The 16,428-nt window shown below is 41.4% G+C and overlaps 1 protein-coding gene across 2 annotated transcripts; it reads right to left on the bottom strand.

Annotated features, from left to right (window-relative positions):
• Positions 1–188: 188 nt before the first annotated feature.
• On the bottom strand, positions 189–14,016 carry LOC125902588 (uncharacterized). Of its 2 annotated transcripts, XM_049599065.1 has the most exons (11): positions 13,833–14,016; positions 13,315–13,433; positions 10,121–10,211; positions 8,703–9,141; positions 8,450–8,519; positions 7,852–7,918; positions 5,871–6,018; positions 5,660–5,720; positions 3,970–4,100; positions 3,747–3,836; positions 190–536 (listed from the first exon to the last, which is right to left on the bottom strand). In XM_049599065.1, exons 1-11 carry the CDS (start codon positions 13,931–13,933, stop codon positions 516–518), a joined length of 1,338 nt encoding a protein of 445 aa, XP_049455022.1. In that variant the 5' UTR covers positions 13,934–14,016; the 3' UTR covers positions 190–515. The 2 variants fall into 2 exon arrangements, with proteins under 2 accessions (XP_049455023.1, XP_049455022.1); XM_049599066.1 differs by lacking the exon at positions 13,315–13,433 and having other exon boundaries at positions 189–536; positions 13,833–13,930.
• Between the last annotated feature and the right edge of the window lie 2,412 nt (positions 14,017–16,428).

Here is a 16,428-nt window from a genome sequence, read left to right as displayed (position 1 = left end):
CACCTATATTTAATGTTTAAATATACTGTTTTGAAATAATTTAATTTTAAATGTACTATATCACACAGATACAATGCTTAAAACATTTGTGTTGTTCTAAATAAAAAAAAAAAGAAAAACAAGTCGAGTTTTTCAATCTTTTTTTTAACAAGTTATAAAAACATTGAATGCAGAAATCTACAAAATTACAAACTTGATATTTTTACGGTGACTGAATGGTGATGACCCGGGAGACCTGCAGCTCACATTAATATGGGAGAAATGTAAAATGGCAAACCATGTGTGAACAGAAGTAAATCCATACAGTGTGAACAAACCTTGATTCAAGATGCTTCTGTTTATTCAGACAAATCCTGAATGACACAAACAGTACGTTCTCTTGGCGATATCCTGTACATTAGTGTTGCCACAGCATTAACGTGTGGTTGTGATTGCGGCTTAAGTCCATAGTTCTTCATCTGCAGCAAACAGCGTCTCAGTGTAAACAGTATTTTTGGAGACTTTCAGTGACTTCATCATTCAAACGGGCTGCCACCCTGGAAGAAAACAAACAGTTCTGAAACATCTGATAGCTGCATCTGCAGAGCTCGATGTTGTCCAAGTGCAGTCCATTTTAATTACCAGTAGCCTTGGAGGGTACTATTAGTACCCTAGTGTGCTAAGTGCTACTAATTATATAGAGTGTACCACCACTGAAGACAAATGCATTACTTAAAGGGACAGTTCAGCCCAAAATCTAAACTACACATTTTTCCACTTACCTGTAGTGCTATTTATCAGTGTCGATTGTTTTGGTGTGAGTTGCCAAGTGTTGGAGATAGCAGCAGTAGAGTAGTCTGCCTTCTCTCCAATATAATGGAACTAGATGGCATTAGATACCAAAGAATACATTTGAAAAACTCAACGGACCTTGTTGTGAACAGTTTCATGTAAGAACTTTTTTCTTTCAACCACCACACAGAAGGAAGCGTGCATCAACTGCAAGCGGCATCCCCCGGGGCTAAAAAATGATGCAGTTCTCTGAATGGCCACTTGAGGCTGGCTCCAAAAGCGAGACAATCCTCATAGACCCCCATGTTAAGATACCACAACTGTACAGCAGAAATAAACACATTAACAGCCACGTACAAAAACGGTTTTGCGCTGCAGCTTGTCAACAGACGAGCACATAAGGTCATGACAGCTGTACGGGGGGTGAATTTTTACACAATTCAATTGTTTATATTTAATTAAGGCTACATGTTACACATAATTAAGGGCAGCTGTTTGAGTGCCAGACTGTTGGCAAATAGTGTCTTTGGCTTCTCAGTCAGATCCACCCATCGCTCCTCCACAGCACAAGCCTCTCACCCAAATATGGTCACTTCTGGCACCAAAAACCCAAGATGGCAACAGCCAAAATGACGAACTTGAGGCCTCAAAGCGAGAGTCCACAAACCAATAGGTGACGTCATGGTAGTTACATGCATTATTTTTACAGTCTATGATCTACTGCTAGCTCACCTAGCACCACTAAAGCTGAAAGCACACCAGTGCTGCCATGGAACAGTGCGTCATGTCGCGCATCAAGTGCCGCCCCTAGTATACACTGGATGCGTCGCGCTGCAGCTTGTCAACAGACGACCACATAAGGTTAAATTACTACTTTTACTGAAAGATTTGTACCTCTTCTACTTCTGCATTAGCATAAAAGAATGTCTGGACAGCCCCTTATTAAACTTGATCTCTCACATGATGAGACAATCTCCAGAGCTATAACTCGTCAGGCAATATCTTTTTGGCCATTGTCTTTATAATGTCAGGACTGTGGGTCGTTTTGCTTGGGATACTTCTCAACTTTAAAGGGAGGATCTGGAGGATTTTCAAACAAAACAAAATATAGACATATACAAATGAAATCCTGCTTAATCATCACCTATGGGCTTCTACTCATGTGTGGTGGTGACTCTGTTTGCAGAGCTCCTGCCCTTTAACTGTATTTTGATGTTTTTGTGAGCTTGGACTGCTTCTGGGCGGAGATTTCCCCAGCCAATGAGAGAGTGCAGGTGCCGTGCCCGAGCGTGTCCGAGCGTGTCCGAGCGTGCACCAGCGCGAGCCTTGCCTGATCCTCTTCTGTGAAGCCTTTTTCCGTACCTCCGGGCTCTGTACACCCGGGAGAGTTGAGCCTGATAGGAGGGGCCAAATTTGAATGTGTGTTTACAAACAGCACCTGGAAAATCCTCCAGACCCTACCTTTAACAACATGTCTCAATCCATTCTCCGTCACAAACCAAACACAGCAACATCTACAGAGCTCTCTTTATACAGCAGTGGTGAGGAGAGGAGTCAAGCTGCCAAAGGAGCAGTGAAAAAGAGCTGCTACAGGAGCTGGTATGTACAAGCAGAGAGCGAGTGGGAGAAAAATGAATTTAATTCCGGCAGTAGAGAGGCTGAAAAAATGATAGTGGTGTATAGTGCTGCAGGGTGGCGCCTCCAAGAGCGCTGATGCATGTCTAACCGCCACTGGTGTGGGATTGTACATTGAAAATAATAGGGGCATATTTTTTTCCCACGCTGCTTTCGTCGCCGATGTGTTTTGGCCTTGCACTAGCTAACATTACAGCTCAGCCAATGGAGGACACCATTAATGTTAACATCTGGCAATCTCATGAGCTCGAGCCTCTCATTCCTTCTGCGTGGTGATGCGGTTGGCGGGTGTAGTTTGGAGGAAAGAAAATAGTTCCTACATGAAACTGCTCACAACAAGGACTGTGGATTATCTTGAGCAACCAAATCCTGATTTCTGTAAAGAGACATTACTGTTGAGTTTTTCAAATTAATTTTTTTGGCACTTTGAGCACTACAAGTTCCATTACATTGGAGAGAAAGCAGACATCTCTACGGCCAACATCTCCACTCTGCAACTCACGATAAATCAATGTAGATTATTAAATAACACCACAGAGAGGGGGAATAAATATGTATTTTTGATTTTGGGGTGAAATGTCCCTTTAAGACAGGCACACAAATGCCAGATGTTTCCTTCCATTACCCCCACAGATTTCTGCTGAGAAAGATAAGCGTGGGAACTAGTCTTCATCCTTTTATAGCCATTTATTTGATACTTGTATAATTTACCACTACTTTTATACCGCACTTCTGTACATATTTGACTTGGGTTGTACAAAAAAAGAATTAAGTATCTGATCTTTTAATGCTGCATGTGACTGGCCACAGGCTGCAAACCCTTTCTCCCCCATTTGGAATAACTTTTCATTTGCATTGGTAAATACAGCCAATCAATAACCAGTTTACTTGGTTTCTTTTAGTTGTTTGTACTGAATTGCAAATAACTGACTTTGTTCCTTTGCCAAAACTAAGATCTGAAATGCCATTATACACATTAGCTGATGACTGTTAGAGATAGCATGTTGTGTTACTTGGCCAAAACTTAAAATATGCCCATGTTTCCTGATTCCAAAACACAATAAAATTGAACTGTGTCCAAGCAGTCCCTAGTTCAAGTGCCATGTAAAAAATGGAATTTAAGCGATAATGCTATTAACTTCAGGGAATTAATTATGTCATTCATGATATATTACATAAGAGAATGAACTGCTAAATTGAGGGAACCAATAAGTACACTGAGTGTGCAAATTTATAATTTACGGGAATATTTTTTTGACAGAAGTTCCTCCCTGTATTTTCTATGCTCTGTTCTCTTGATGTGTTTGAAAACATCTGAAATGTTCACTATTGCAAAATACCTTCAGGAAGTGTTCAAACTGAGGTTTCAGTATCTTCATCATGGTGTCTGCTTTGTCGAGGCAAGAGTGTCTCTGCCGCACCTGAAACTCCTTCAGGAAATCACACATTCGTCACCAGTTGTGAATCATCTCTCCCAGGGTAAATGTTGAATTTACAAAAAATGATAACAGAGATTTGAAACTTCAAGAAATGGATTGTTGCGCTATTTTACAGCAGTGTTACCTTTGTGTTGGAGAGGTGCTCCTGAGAGGTAATGTGAGTCTGCACCGACGATGCAGATGTGGGTACGAAGACACTGCAAGCCGCACAGTGGAACATTTCGATCTTTGTCATGTAGTCATTTTCCTGCAGAGCTGAAAAAAAAAACAAAGATCAGACTGCATTTAGGCTTTGTTTGTCTGAAAACGGAAGATACTGATAATAAGACAGCGCATGTCTTTCTCGGTTTTTGACAAAGGGTGCATCCCAAGTCTGGTATTTGATATCTCCTCACTCAGACTAGAGGTTGCTCTGGTGTGCCATCCTGAAGGCCATCTTAAAGGTCTTATTTCTTCTCTGAGGAGTGATGAGCGGGTGCACATGAGAGCAGCTTTTGCGGAAGTCTTTTACTGGCCGATGTGCCTCCCTATTTGATGTCAGTTATTGATCGGATGCTGCGGCTGATGGTATTGATTTGATACCTCACAACACCTCTGGAGTTTCATACCAGAGTGAAGACAGATTGATCTCAACTGTATCACTCCCAAGTTTTATATTTTGTTTTCTGATTCATCATCCAGTTGAAAACCTGAACAAAAACAACTTTACTTATCAGAGAGATTTTCCTTTTTATGACGTTATTTACCCCATTAACTTTAATTATGGGTACAATTAAAGTCAGAGAGTCTGTCTGTCAGCAAGAAACAGTTTTTACATCATTAATCATCATTTCCATTAAGTCACACGTGAGGCTTTTAACGCCTGAGCATCTGGTTTGATGAGTTACATAATTTCACTTTTCCCTGAAACATTTAGCCTGAAAAATAATTTCCAGTGTTCAAAAGACAACATAAGTATATTCTGGGTTACTAAATAAAGAATTCACAAACTGAATATTAATAAATTTGGATAATTAATACATAATATAAACGTATTTTGCCTGTAGGAATGGTTCCTGTGCCTCTGAGCAGGTGTTGGTTTAACAGGTAACAAGCTACAGAGAGCACACTGCTGCCCTGACCCTGATAACTGTGTCTCCCCATTAGTGTTGGCACAGTGCACATGTGCAGACACAGACTCCATCAAAGGTTTCTACGGCTGTTAAAGCCGCCTGACAGCTGATCCAGCTATGATCAGTTGCTGCTGCCATCATCAAAATCAGACGTAGCCTTAAGTGATGGGTCAGAGGAAAGGATGTTTCATTTCTCTAAAAACGTATTTCCTTGTTTCCTCTCTCCTTGCATGTTTTCCCTGAGTCTCTCCATGCATCCCCAGTAGGAGTGGGCAAGCTGTGAGCCTCACGTAGGTTTACATTACCAAAGGTTTATGACAAAATCACCTGACGACACTGACTCCCGTGTGTGCACGGTGAGAGAGGAGAGGGAGAGACGCTGTGCTGCTGCCAGAGGAGCCGCTGACTGAGTTCCCTCTGAGCGGTAAGTCACTAAAAGAGTCTGAGAAGTCCGGGGCTGTTCATAAAACATTCAGGACGCCACAGTTTATTCCACACCACTGAAGCTGCTGCTCTTTTTGGAACCACCGCGGTGTCTGTAATAACTTCGCTTTCAGCCGTGCTTGTTGTTGCTGTGGATAACACTGTGACGTCAATATGTCAACAAGTTGAAATATCGCCAGTATCACGATATGAATTTTTCAGATCATATTAAAAAGTAATACCAGTAAGGAGACTTGGGGTGCACCCAAAGTTATTTACCTTTAAGTGCACTGTCCTCTATAGCTCGGCTGCACTGATGGCTTTTATACAGCATGACTTCCTAAAGACATAAAAAACAAACTTGTTTTGACATTTTACGTTAAATTTAAACTGGTGGAAAGAAGTAGAACACTGCTGCACAAACTGAGAATTCAACCCAGAAATGTTCAGCAGAATGTACAGTATTTAACCATACTATGTATTATCTGACCTGTAGGAAGGCTATAGTCAGATCATCATAATCGTTGTGCTGCTGGATGTACTCCAGCGTGTCCCAGTGAATCTTGCTTTCCAGGTGATCCTCCAGCTCCCGACCGTTGGCTAACTCTACGTCACAAAGTTCACAGGCGATTGGGCTCCTAAAAGAAAAATATTAAGACATTCATTTTTAAATGAAAACTTAAAACCTTTTTGATTTGAAATGGCTTAGACCATTTTATTTTATCTGTTATTTTATTCTATATTTTTATCCTTTTTTCTATTTCATTTGTTTGTTTTGTCCTTACAATCTATTTTATCTGGTTTTTAGTCTAGCTTTGAACTATTTTATCATCTTATTATTGTTTTTAAATCTATTTTATTGTATTTTATTGTCATAATTTTTGTTCTTGTTATATCTCATTCTTTAATCTAGCCCTGTATGGAGTTTGCGTGTTCTCCTCGTGTCAGCGCGGGTTTTCTCAGGGTGCTCCAGCTTCCTCCCACAGTCCAAAGACATGCAGGTTAACTGGTGACTTTAAATTGTCCGTAGGTGTGAATGTGAGTGTGAATGGTTGTCTGTCTCTATGTGTCAGCCCTGTGATAATCTGGTGACCTGTCCAGGGTGTACCCTGCCTCTCACCCAGTGTCCATATTAGGTTATAAATCTTTATTCAAAACAAACCCCCATTGAGCCAACAAGACTCGAACAGTCGTCCATCAGTTCAGCAGAGCTCTGACATCATAATAAGTGCTGCTTTGTTGGAGTGTTAGTTGAAGCTTAAGTGGCTAACATCTGTAGGATCTAAACAAGGAGTTGGCAAAGTTTTAAAGCAGTTGGTACGACATGTTATCAGTATCAACGCTCACTCTGTTCTCTCCGTCTCACCTTGTTCCTTCACCTCATGTTTACACTGCATCACAATGTGTTTATAGCTGCAGTGGCATGCCCACATTTTTTACTGACATATTTTAGTTACAAAAAGACTGAGCTGTCAAGCACCTTCGCGCAAGACAAGTGGAGTTTATTTAATTTGGCCAATTAGATTAACATATTAGCTGATGACACCTAATAAGAGAGTTAGTGTGCTACAGATCAATTAATTTCCCTTAATTTCCTCAATCAGCTAACATTAGCACTGTTTATTCCCAGCAAAACGACACTTAATTTCCCAGATGATCCACTTTGTCTGAAGCAATCTATCGACAACGTCCACACACATTACACGAGAGAACCATGAAAGAACTAGTGTTAGGTTACTGAGTGCCAGTTGAAAAAATACTAAATATAATTTTGTTTGCCTACAAAAAGTATGTGGTGGTCACAAAAAATGAATTTCAGTATGCAAAATGTTTGGGTTGAACATTACAGACGGATATCAAACAACTTCCAACAAACTTATTTTAACAAATTAACACAAATTATTAAAAGCATTCATGATTTTTGTTAATTTAATATATTATTACTTTGTTGTTGAAATGGCATTACAGTTGGTGATGAGCACATTATGACTTGTACAGGATATGAAACTCGAACTTTAGGACTTGACTCACGACTTCCCTGTCCTGACCACAGACTGTAAAATAATAGACATAGCTACTGTGACGTCACTCATTGGTTTTTTAAGATCTCATTTTGAAATTTCGAGTTTGGGATTACGTCTGTCGCCATCTTGGGTTTTTTTTTTGAGCCATAAATGACCATATTTGGGCGTGAGGATGGCACTGTGCAGGAGCGAGGGGTGGATCTGACTGAGGAGCCAAGGACACTATCAGCAGACAGCCTGTCACTCAAAGCAGTCCACCCTTAAGTATGTGTAACTTTACATCTTAATAAAATGTAAACCAGTGAATTATATAAAAATGCCCGAGTCATAGCTCTGGAGACAAAATGAAAATGTTAACATGTGTATTGCTATGGCCAGTGAGTCTAATATGAAAACTCTACATCTAACATCTTCAACCAATTGGGCATCAATATCCTTGGTTCTTACTTGTTCATTATTATATTCATGCTCCTGTTTCTTGGCCCCTCTGTAGAAGGTGTGATTTGGTCCAGTCCTGTAGAACAACATTTTACACAGAATTATTATTGTTATTAAGTTAACAGAGGAAACACATGTACACATGGAAAAAACTCTCCGCTTCACTCATTCAAAAGACATTACTGGGTTACCAAAATATACTTTAAATTTGTCATCTCCTACATTTATTTCTCCTATACTTAAAGAAGTAGTGTGTAGGATTTAGCGGCATCTAGTGGTGAGGTTGCAGACTGCAACCGACTGAAACTTCTCTTGTGTGCGAAGCAAGGTGGCCGGTACGAAAAACGCATATGGACCTTTTAGAGCCAGTGATTGGTTTGTCCGCTCTGGGCTACTGTAGAAACAACATGCAGGACTCAGTGGAAGAGGATCCGCTCTGTATGTAAATATAAACGGCTCATTCTGAGGTAACAAAAACACAAGGAATCTTAGTTTCAGGCACTACTAAAAAACATTTACAATTATATTTAATTTCTACCAATATTTCCCATTAAATCCTACACACTGAACCTTTCATTTGAAATGGTGGGACATTACAGTAATTTACCTGTTCCCACGTATTCCAATGGACGCTGATAGTCCCGCCTGGGTGGGGATAATCTAACAGTAGTGGCCATCTACAGAGGAGAGAATGGGCTCTAATTGGTGCCAAGTATCACAGTGTCATCACTGCAAATTAATAAATAAGTATGACAAATATATCCTGTATTCTGTTTAAGTCTTCAACTCAAGACTGTATATAACCACAGAATAAAAACTGTATAAATATTTACATTTATAAATCAAACTTTCAGTCATACCTCTCTCCAGTGTTCAGGGATTATCCTCTCCTCTCCGTTGGTCCTCTGTCCTCCATAAGATGCAGGAAACCGTTGGGTGGAGGAAACGGGAATATGCCTGTCAGGGCTACAGTCCCTGTGGTTGAGAACTGGTATGTCAAGTGATTCAGTGTTGGGGCTATAAGCACGTCGTTCAGGCAGTCTATGACCTGGACTTAGACTCTGCCTCTCGGTGTGTCTGGATTCAGGACTAAAGTCACGTCTGCCGAGGGGTTTGCTCACCGACTCGGAGTAGTTTGTGCCCCAGCGGCGTTTTTTACTGGAGCCTCTACCTGGAGACAAACGCTCACGTTCCAGGCTGTTATCATGATCAGGTGGGGATTGACTATGGTTTTGGGACTGTAGCGGCTCTTCGTCAGAGTCTGTCGAGACAGGGTCGTAAGGATCATAAATCTCAGGCCTGAGGGAGATGGAAGAGAGATTAGTGTTTACTATTATACAGATCATCTATAGGAACACAATACCATCAAAGGGAGAGTTCGGATTTTTGAAGTGGGGTTGTATGAGGTACTTTATAGTCAGGGTATTACCTACAGCAGATCGCTGTCCCAGTTTGAACAAGCAGGCAGGAGTATCGACAAAGAAGCTAAGCAGTGTACTGCTGTGGACGGGGGCAGCAGCAAAACCTATTTAACTGACCAATTGAGGCAGTGGTAGATCAGCAGCTCCTGTGTTCTGCAACATAAAATTACTGATTTTGGTCACTGAGTTTGGTGGCTTTGATGAGAGCATAGATAAGTTTCAGTTTCATCTCCGTTCCCTGTCAGAAAGGGCTGTCCAACGGCAAGGTAAAGCGGTGAAAAAATCCAAAAATTAGCAAGGATTTAAAGTGATATTGATTTTTTTTAGGTGGTTGAAATGTTTTGTTGCTGCCTCTGTCCACAGCAGTACATGGCTTAGCTTCTGTGTCAGTACACCTGCCTGCTTCTCCAAACTGGGGGTGCCATCTACAGTATGTCATCAACTATGGATACTTTATACGACCCCACTTCAAAAGATCCGAACTGTCCCTTTAAGCACTGAATGCTCGCACATACGATAAATGTGCCAAGAAACTACATGAACTGTGGGGAAAAAGGAAAAACAAAAATTCTGGACTGAGTTAAAACTACTAAGAGGCTGTGCACATTTAGTGACATTTGTTTAAGCACTCAGTGAAGCACTGCATCTCCTGCTACCTGCACTTTTACCTCAAGGGGCCACCTGGAATAATAAAAAAACGAGGTCACCTTCAGACAGCCCATATTTCAACACTTCAAGTCACCACATGACAAAGTTAACGGCTCAAATGTGGGATGTCATTGGAGTGTGACTGTAAGACATCTCACTTTCTACTTGATACTTTGTCGATATACTGTACACATCACTGACTGGCTTACCTTTCTGAACTGCCAGGGCTCATTTCCAGAGAGTCATCTTGGTCTCCTAATGGTTTGAATGAAGACTTCCATTTACTAGCAGAGGATTTCCCTGTGTAATACAAAAGGTAAATAACATTAAGACAACTTATTTAAACAGATTGGACGGATTCATATGTAATGTATACCTACAGCTAACAGTGAACTGAAGCAAGGTGTGTTTGGTTCATTTCTGTTGACTTTTTTCACTTTCACAACTCAGAGAAAGCTTAAGGCAGAGATTACTTTTCACTGAAATCTGTATAAAATCAATACTGATCCCCATACTTTTGAAACTTGCGCCAGTTATAAGAAATCCATCAAAGTGACATCTGCATTAATGTTGGCCAATGTTACATTCAGGGCGTCTACAGGTATTAGACACTTAAAGAGCCGTAACGCTTTGGGTTTGGTTGCTACCTGTGGCCCTTTGCTGCATATCATCCCCTCTCTCTTCCCCTTTCACGCTCATCCTGTCAGGTATCTCATAAAGGCAAAAAAGCCATAAAAACAATCTTTAAAAAAATGTAAGACAGATATTTGGACATACAATCTTTTTCTTATTCACTCCTTGCAAGTATAAAGGTAATTAGTATACATGTCTTCCCTAGCAGAGGTAAGGTTTATGTAGGAATATGGTTCTTAGAGTGAGTTAGATCAATCTAAATTTTGCCAGAAGGTAAGTACAAGTATACAGTAAAAAGACAGTAGGTTCAGTGGCAGGATTAAATATTTGTTTATTTCTCTTTTGAGTAGAGATCTAAACTATTGATTTGGAGCCCACAGTGTGCAGACTTACTTTGTGCTCTGCAGTGAGGTTTTTTTTCATCTTGTACATGAGTATTTTTGCTTGGATGAATGCACACTTGGTCCCTCTTCTGAGGTGTTTAGATTTTTAACATGAGAAATGTTAGAGCTCAACTCACTGTGGCAAAAAGAAATTAAAAGATGGATAAATGAAATTGGATAAAACGTTTGTGGCAACTAAGACCTCACACGTTCAAATTTAAGAATGACTTTTAAAGCCTGATATTTATAAAACTGAATTTAAGAGGAGTCAGTTGAGGTGGTTTGTGCCCATTAGAGGTGTTCCGGGCACGTCCCACTGGTAGGAAGCCCAGGGTTAGAACCAGAACACACTGGAGGGATTACGTATCTTGTCTAGCCTGGGAACACCTTGGGGTCCCCCAAGAGGAACTGGAAAGCGTTGCTGGGGAGAGGGACGTCTGGGGTTCTTTACTTGGCCTGCTGCCCCCGAGACCCGGCCCCGGATAAGCAAATGAAAATGGATGGAATTTAAGACATCTGTCGACTTTTTAAAGTGTTTTAGTGCAGACTGAATTTTTTCACGGATTATCTTTCAACAATGATGTCACTTGACAAAAGATAATACGGGCTGAGGCAATGCAGGGGCCGTGGGGTTAAGGTGCGACGGTTTATAGTAGTTATTGTTTAATAAAGGCATAAAATGCCCCCCCCACAAAATATAAAAACGATGTTTACTGTAATGAGTTATTGTTTGTAAAAGGATGTTCCCATCATACAGTAATCAAATCATGGAAGGATGCATAGCCCATCAGTATCAGCAGATAGACACTTTAAAATAGATTATCAGTATCAACCTGATTGAACATTTCTGCCAATAAGATGATGCTTACATTATCCATCCATCCATTTTCTAACCACTTATCCTCTTGAGGGTCGCAGGGGGGCTGGAGCCTATCCCAGCAGACATTGGGCGAGAGGCAGGGTACACCCTGGACAGGTCGCCAGACTATCACAGGGCTAACACACAACCATTCACACTCACATTCACACCTACGGACAATTTAGAGTCACCAATTAACCTGCATGTCTTTGGGCTGTGGGAGGACGCTGGAGTACCCGGAGAAAACCCACGCTGACATGAGGAGAACATGCAAACTCCGCACAGAAGGGCTCTGACACCCGGGATCAAACCAGGAGCCCTCTTGCTGAGTTGACAGTGCTAACCACCGCCGCTTACATTATGCAACTTTAATTAGTTAAAATAGGTTACATTTGTCCTGGTTATGGCTGTTGTCAGGACTGCATCAGGGAGAGCATCATCTCAGATGATTAAAGTAGGATGCATATTACAATTTTGTTTGAAAATGTTAAATAGAAAATAAACATAGCATGTTTTACATGAACATAAGTTGTAGCAGTTTTCTTATTTTGCCCAGTGAATGTGTACATTGTGTTGTGGGGACACACATACAAGAGTAACATGAAGCCATTGTTTATATTACAGAAAAGAGCAGTAAGAATTATTCATATAGTAGATCCAAGAGAACACACCAACAGACTGTTGATCAAGTCAGGACACCTGTAATTTAGAGACTTAGTTGAGTTGTGGACACTTATAATCATATATGAAGCAAAATGCAGAGTGTTACCTTTTTACAAAAGTTGTTTGTTTTTATTTCAGAGGACGACGAGCATCAAAGAAAATTTCACTTTAAGCACAAGTTTGCACGGACTACATTAAAACAGATATGTACTTCAGTGGTGGGCGGTAAACTGTGGAATTCTCTACAGGGTTGTCTAAATATTTTTCAGTTTAAGAAAATGTATAAAGAAATAACAATTAGGCTATATGAAGTTGTCGTGTAGAAGCTGTTCCCTTGTTGAAGGGGACATTGTGTATTCTTCTCTGTTTATTTATTTATTTATTTTTCTGAAGTTACTGTAAGTACTGGTTATTAACTGTCACTGACAGGCCATCTATTCATTCTGATCATTTGTATTTTAAGAGAGGGACTGGTGAAATAAGTCTGTTTTCTTCTCTCTACTTCTTTTCAGTCATGGAATATTTATTTTTTTATTTGACAGGGACGATGCAATTTAACATAGTACCAATACAGAGCATGGGACTATGTGTCGCATAGAGAGTTTATAGCTATTGCCAATTTTCAATTTTTGTCCCTAATTGGGCTTTTAGACGTAAAATGTTTTTAATATATATACAGTTTAGATGTGCATCCCTACAATCAGGGAAGTAGACATGCATGACTTACTGAGTGATCAGTTGTGATGTTAAATCCAAGTAATTTGGAGTAAATGAGCTCAGACTTGCAAAACCTTTGCTGTGGTCTTTCATGGTGTTGATGCAGTGTGCCTCTATTTATGTGCGCTTTAATGTCCACAAGATTTACCTGCAGGTTTCTGTTTTTTGTGTGTCGGAGCTGCCAAGTCAGGTGTTCTGATGTTTGACTTGACTGCTGCTAGCTTCATTGGGATATGTATCATAGCCTCTCTGAAGTCATGGGGTATCCTGTTCATCCCAGAAAACAGAGGGGGGGGGATGATATAACAGTGCAATAATATTAACTGAGTCAATACAATAAAAAATAGCAACTGAACATGAATGTAGCAGGCTAAAGGCAATGTGGTCTTTTATCAATGCTAACATCAACAAATCAGGCAAACAAACTTAGCTAGCTTAGCTGTTAGCTTTAGCTACATAGCTACAGTTGGCTGCTAATAATGTTTGGGGTAGCGACAGTCTAACGACACGCACCCTCAGTATCCAGTCGGCAAAAACACTGTTATAATCTAATCCAACGGGCACTTTACTCGACGCTGTTAATCTGAAACTTTCTCAAACAGATTAACGTTCAACACTTCAGCTAACGTTTCGTGTTTTTCAGACTGAGGCACTGAGCTAATTTACCTTCCAGGCGGCTGTTGTTGTTGTTGTTGTTGTTGTTGTTTGTACACTGGAGCAGCTGCTCTGGGTTTAATGAAAGGTGGGTTGAACGAAGGACGCATCATTTTGTTGCTTAATAACGCTTTACAGTATCAGTTAGCATGTGAGACAAGTGATGCTAGGTCATCTTCTTCTTCTGTAGGGTGTCATGGCGGTTTGCATCGCATTTCCGCCACCTACTGGATTGTAACAGTATCGCATCGCAAACTATTTATTGCAGGGGCGTCAAACTCATTTTAGTTTATGCGCCACATACGGGTGAAACCATTGCATAATTCAGTTCAGTCCACTTCAGTTCATTTTATTGTCATTGTAAATAAATACAAGGGTGGCGACCCCATGTTACTCATTTGGGCTGAGCCCGACCAGGCCCCATAGCCCAAGGCCTGGCCACCATACGCTCGCCGGCAAGCTCCCCCGCATGTCTGGCTCCAAAGGGGGGCCCCGGTGTCCCCATACCGGGCAAGGTACTCATTCCCTGAAATTGCTGTGTCATCGAGGTCATTTGAGCCACTGCTCCTTCTTGTCGAAAAGGGTCAGTTGAGGTGGTTCGGGCATCTGATCAGAATGCCTCCTGGGTGCCTCCTGCTGGTGGTATTTCAGGCACGTCCCACTGGTAGGAGGCCCAGACCCAGAACACGCTGGAGGGATTACATATCTCATCTGGCTTGGGAAAGCCCTGTGGTCCCCCAGGAGGAGCTGAAAAGCGTTGCTGAGGAGAGGGCCATCTGAGGTGCTTTGCTTGGCCTGCTGCCCCCTTGACCTGGCCCCAGATAAGTGGATGAAAATGGATGGATGGATAAGATATCACTCATTCATACACTAAACACACACACACATGCACGGACACGTAATGCACACACAAGCAGTGCCAACATATGCTGTTTGCATGCTGTGTGATTGCAGTGCAGTGTTCAGTGTAGTAATGGCTTAGGGGTAAAAACTGTTCAACAGTCAGCTGGTGCGTGTTTTAATTATCTGATTACGTTTCCCTGAGGGCAGGAGGTCAAATAGATGATGGGCAGAGTGAGATGAGTCCTTCAGCATGTTTGTTGTTTTCTGGAGGCAGCGGGAGGTGAAAATGTCTTCAAAGGCAGGTAGGTGAGTGTTTGATTTTTTCTGTGCAGCTTTTATCACTCTCGACAGGGCCTTCTTGTCAGCTGCAGAGCTGCTGATGTACCACACCAGGAGGCCATGAGCCAGGACACTTTCCACAGAGCAGTGATGGAAGGACAGCAGCAGAGGTTGTGACAGGCTGGTCTTCCTGAGAGCTCTCAGAAAGTGTAATTGGTGCTGTGGCTTCCTGATCACACAGTTCATGTTGTGTGCCCATGTGAGGTCCTCTGACATATGTGTGCCCAGGAACTTTGCAAACTCAACCATTTTGCACCTATAAGAAATAAGAGGGGCCTAAGTGCACTTTCACTATGTTCTTAATACAAAGTTCAGTCTTTTAACTGATCTACAAGTCTAATTTTATTTGTCATGGCCATGATTACTTAGAAATCAAAAAAATGCAATCAAAATCAAACTTTAATTTCAGGCTTTTCAAGGCTCCCACTCCATGCTCTGCTTAATCAGTCCCCCTTTTCCCTCCACTACGACGCCCTTGCCATCCATGAAAATATTCTGATCAGCTCCATTTCTTCTCTGCTCCAGTTCCTCTTGTACTGCCACCATTTTGTCGTGTCTCGCCATTCTCTTAGTGGCAATTCCTTTTCTGCTGTGATCATACTGACTTTCACTTCTGAACTTCTCTGTGGTTACTGTGCTGACTCTGCACTGATGCTAGTTCATCTACAACCACAGACTGTATACAGCACTCAACTCGTGGCCTGCCGACCATTTTCTAACACCGGTTTTGGGGTATTCAAGCTCCAGTAAAATTTCTGCTATGATGGAGGGTAATGAGGGACAAGAGCACTGTTATTTACAGTGTTCAGGTGATTTGCTAAACACAGTGTAGATGTGTGATATGCCAGTTCTTTTGGCATATCTGGCACTCAACTTTTTGGGGGTCATCTTTGCAATTTTTGAAAATATACACTTGACTTTTCGACACCTTGCTATATCGTCTCTGTAAGCCAGTCACAGGTGGTCAAACTGTCCCAGTGTCAGTGGCACTGGACTGCTGGGAACTGACGTTAGATGACAATGAGTTGGAGTCACAAAACTAGGCCTATCACTAAGTTTAAATGTTTGAGAATAACTAATAATAATTAAAGTAAAGAAAAAAAGTGCATTCGAGTACTGATTTGGACATTGATTACCATTACAATGATTGAAGCATTAAAGCATTCAGGTCAGCCCTCATGTCAGGGGAGGATCTGGGGTCCAGGCTAAGCCCTAAATGTACTCAAATCCTAGAAATGCCCTTGTATTCACCCGGCCTGTGCAGAGTTGCTTTAAATGACCCTGTTTATTCATTTTATCTGATATGTTACTAATGTTTGTTCACTGACTGGCCCCTTGCCTCCTGTCGTTTTGCAAAGGTGGCCCCGGGCAAAGCAAGTTGAATGTCCCTGGTGTACAGTCTATGCCAACATCCGGCTGGTTAGCA

Source organism: Epinephelus fuscoguttatus, linkage group LG15 (assembly GCF_011397635.1).
Source record: "Epinephelus fuscoguttatus linkage group LG15, E.fuscoguttatus.final_Chr_v1".
In the NCBI taxonomy this organism is placed as follows: Eukaryota; Metazoa; Chordata; class Actinopteri; order Perciformes; family Serranidae; genus Epinephelus; species Epinephelus fuscoguttatus.
Note: the sequence above shows the minus strand (reverse complement) of the source record. Positions and strands in the feature narration are given on the sequence as shown.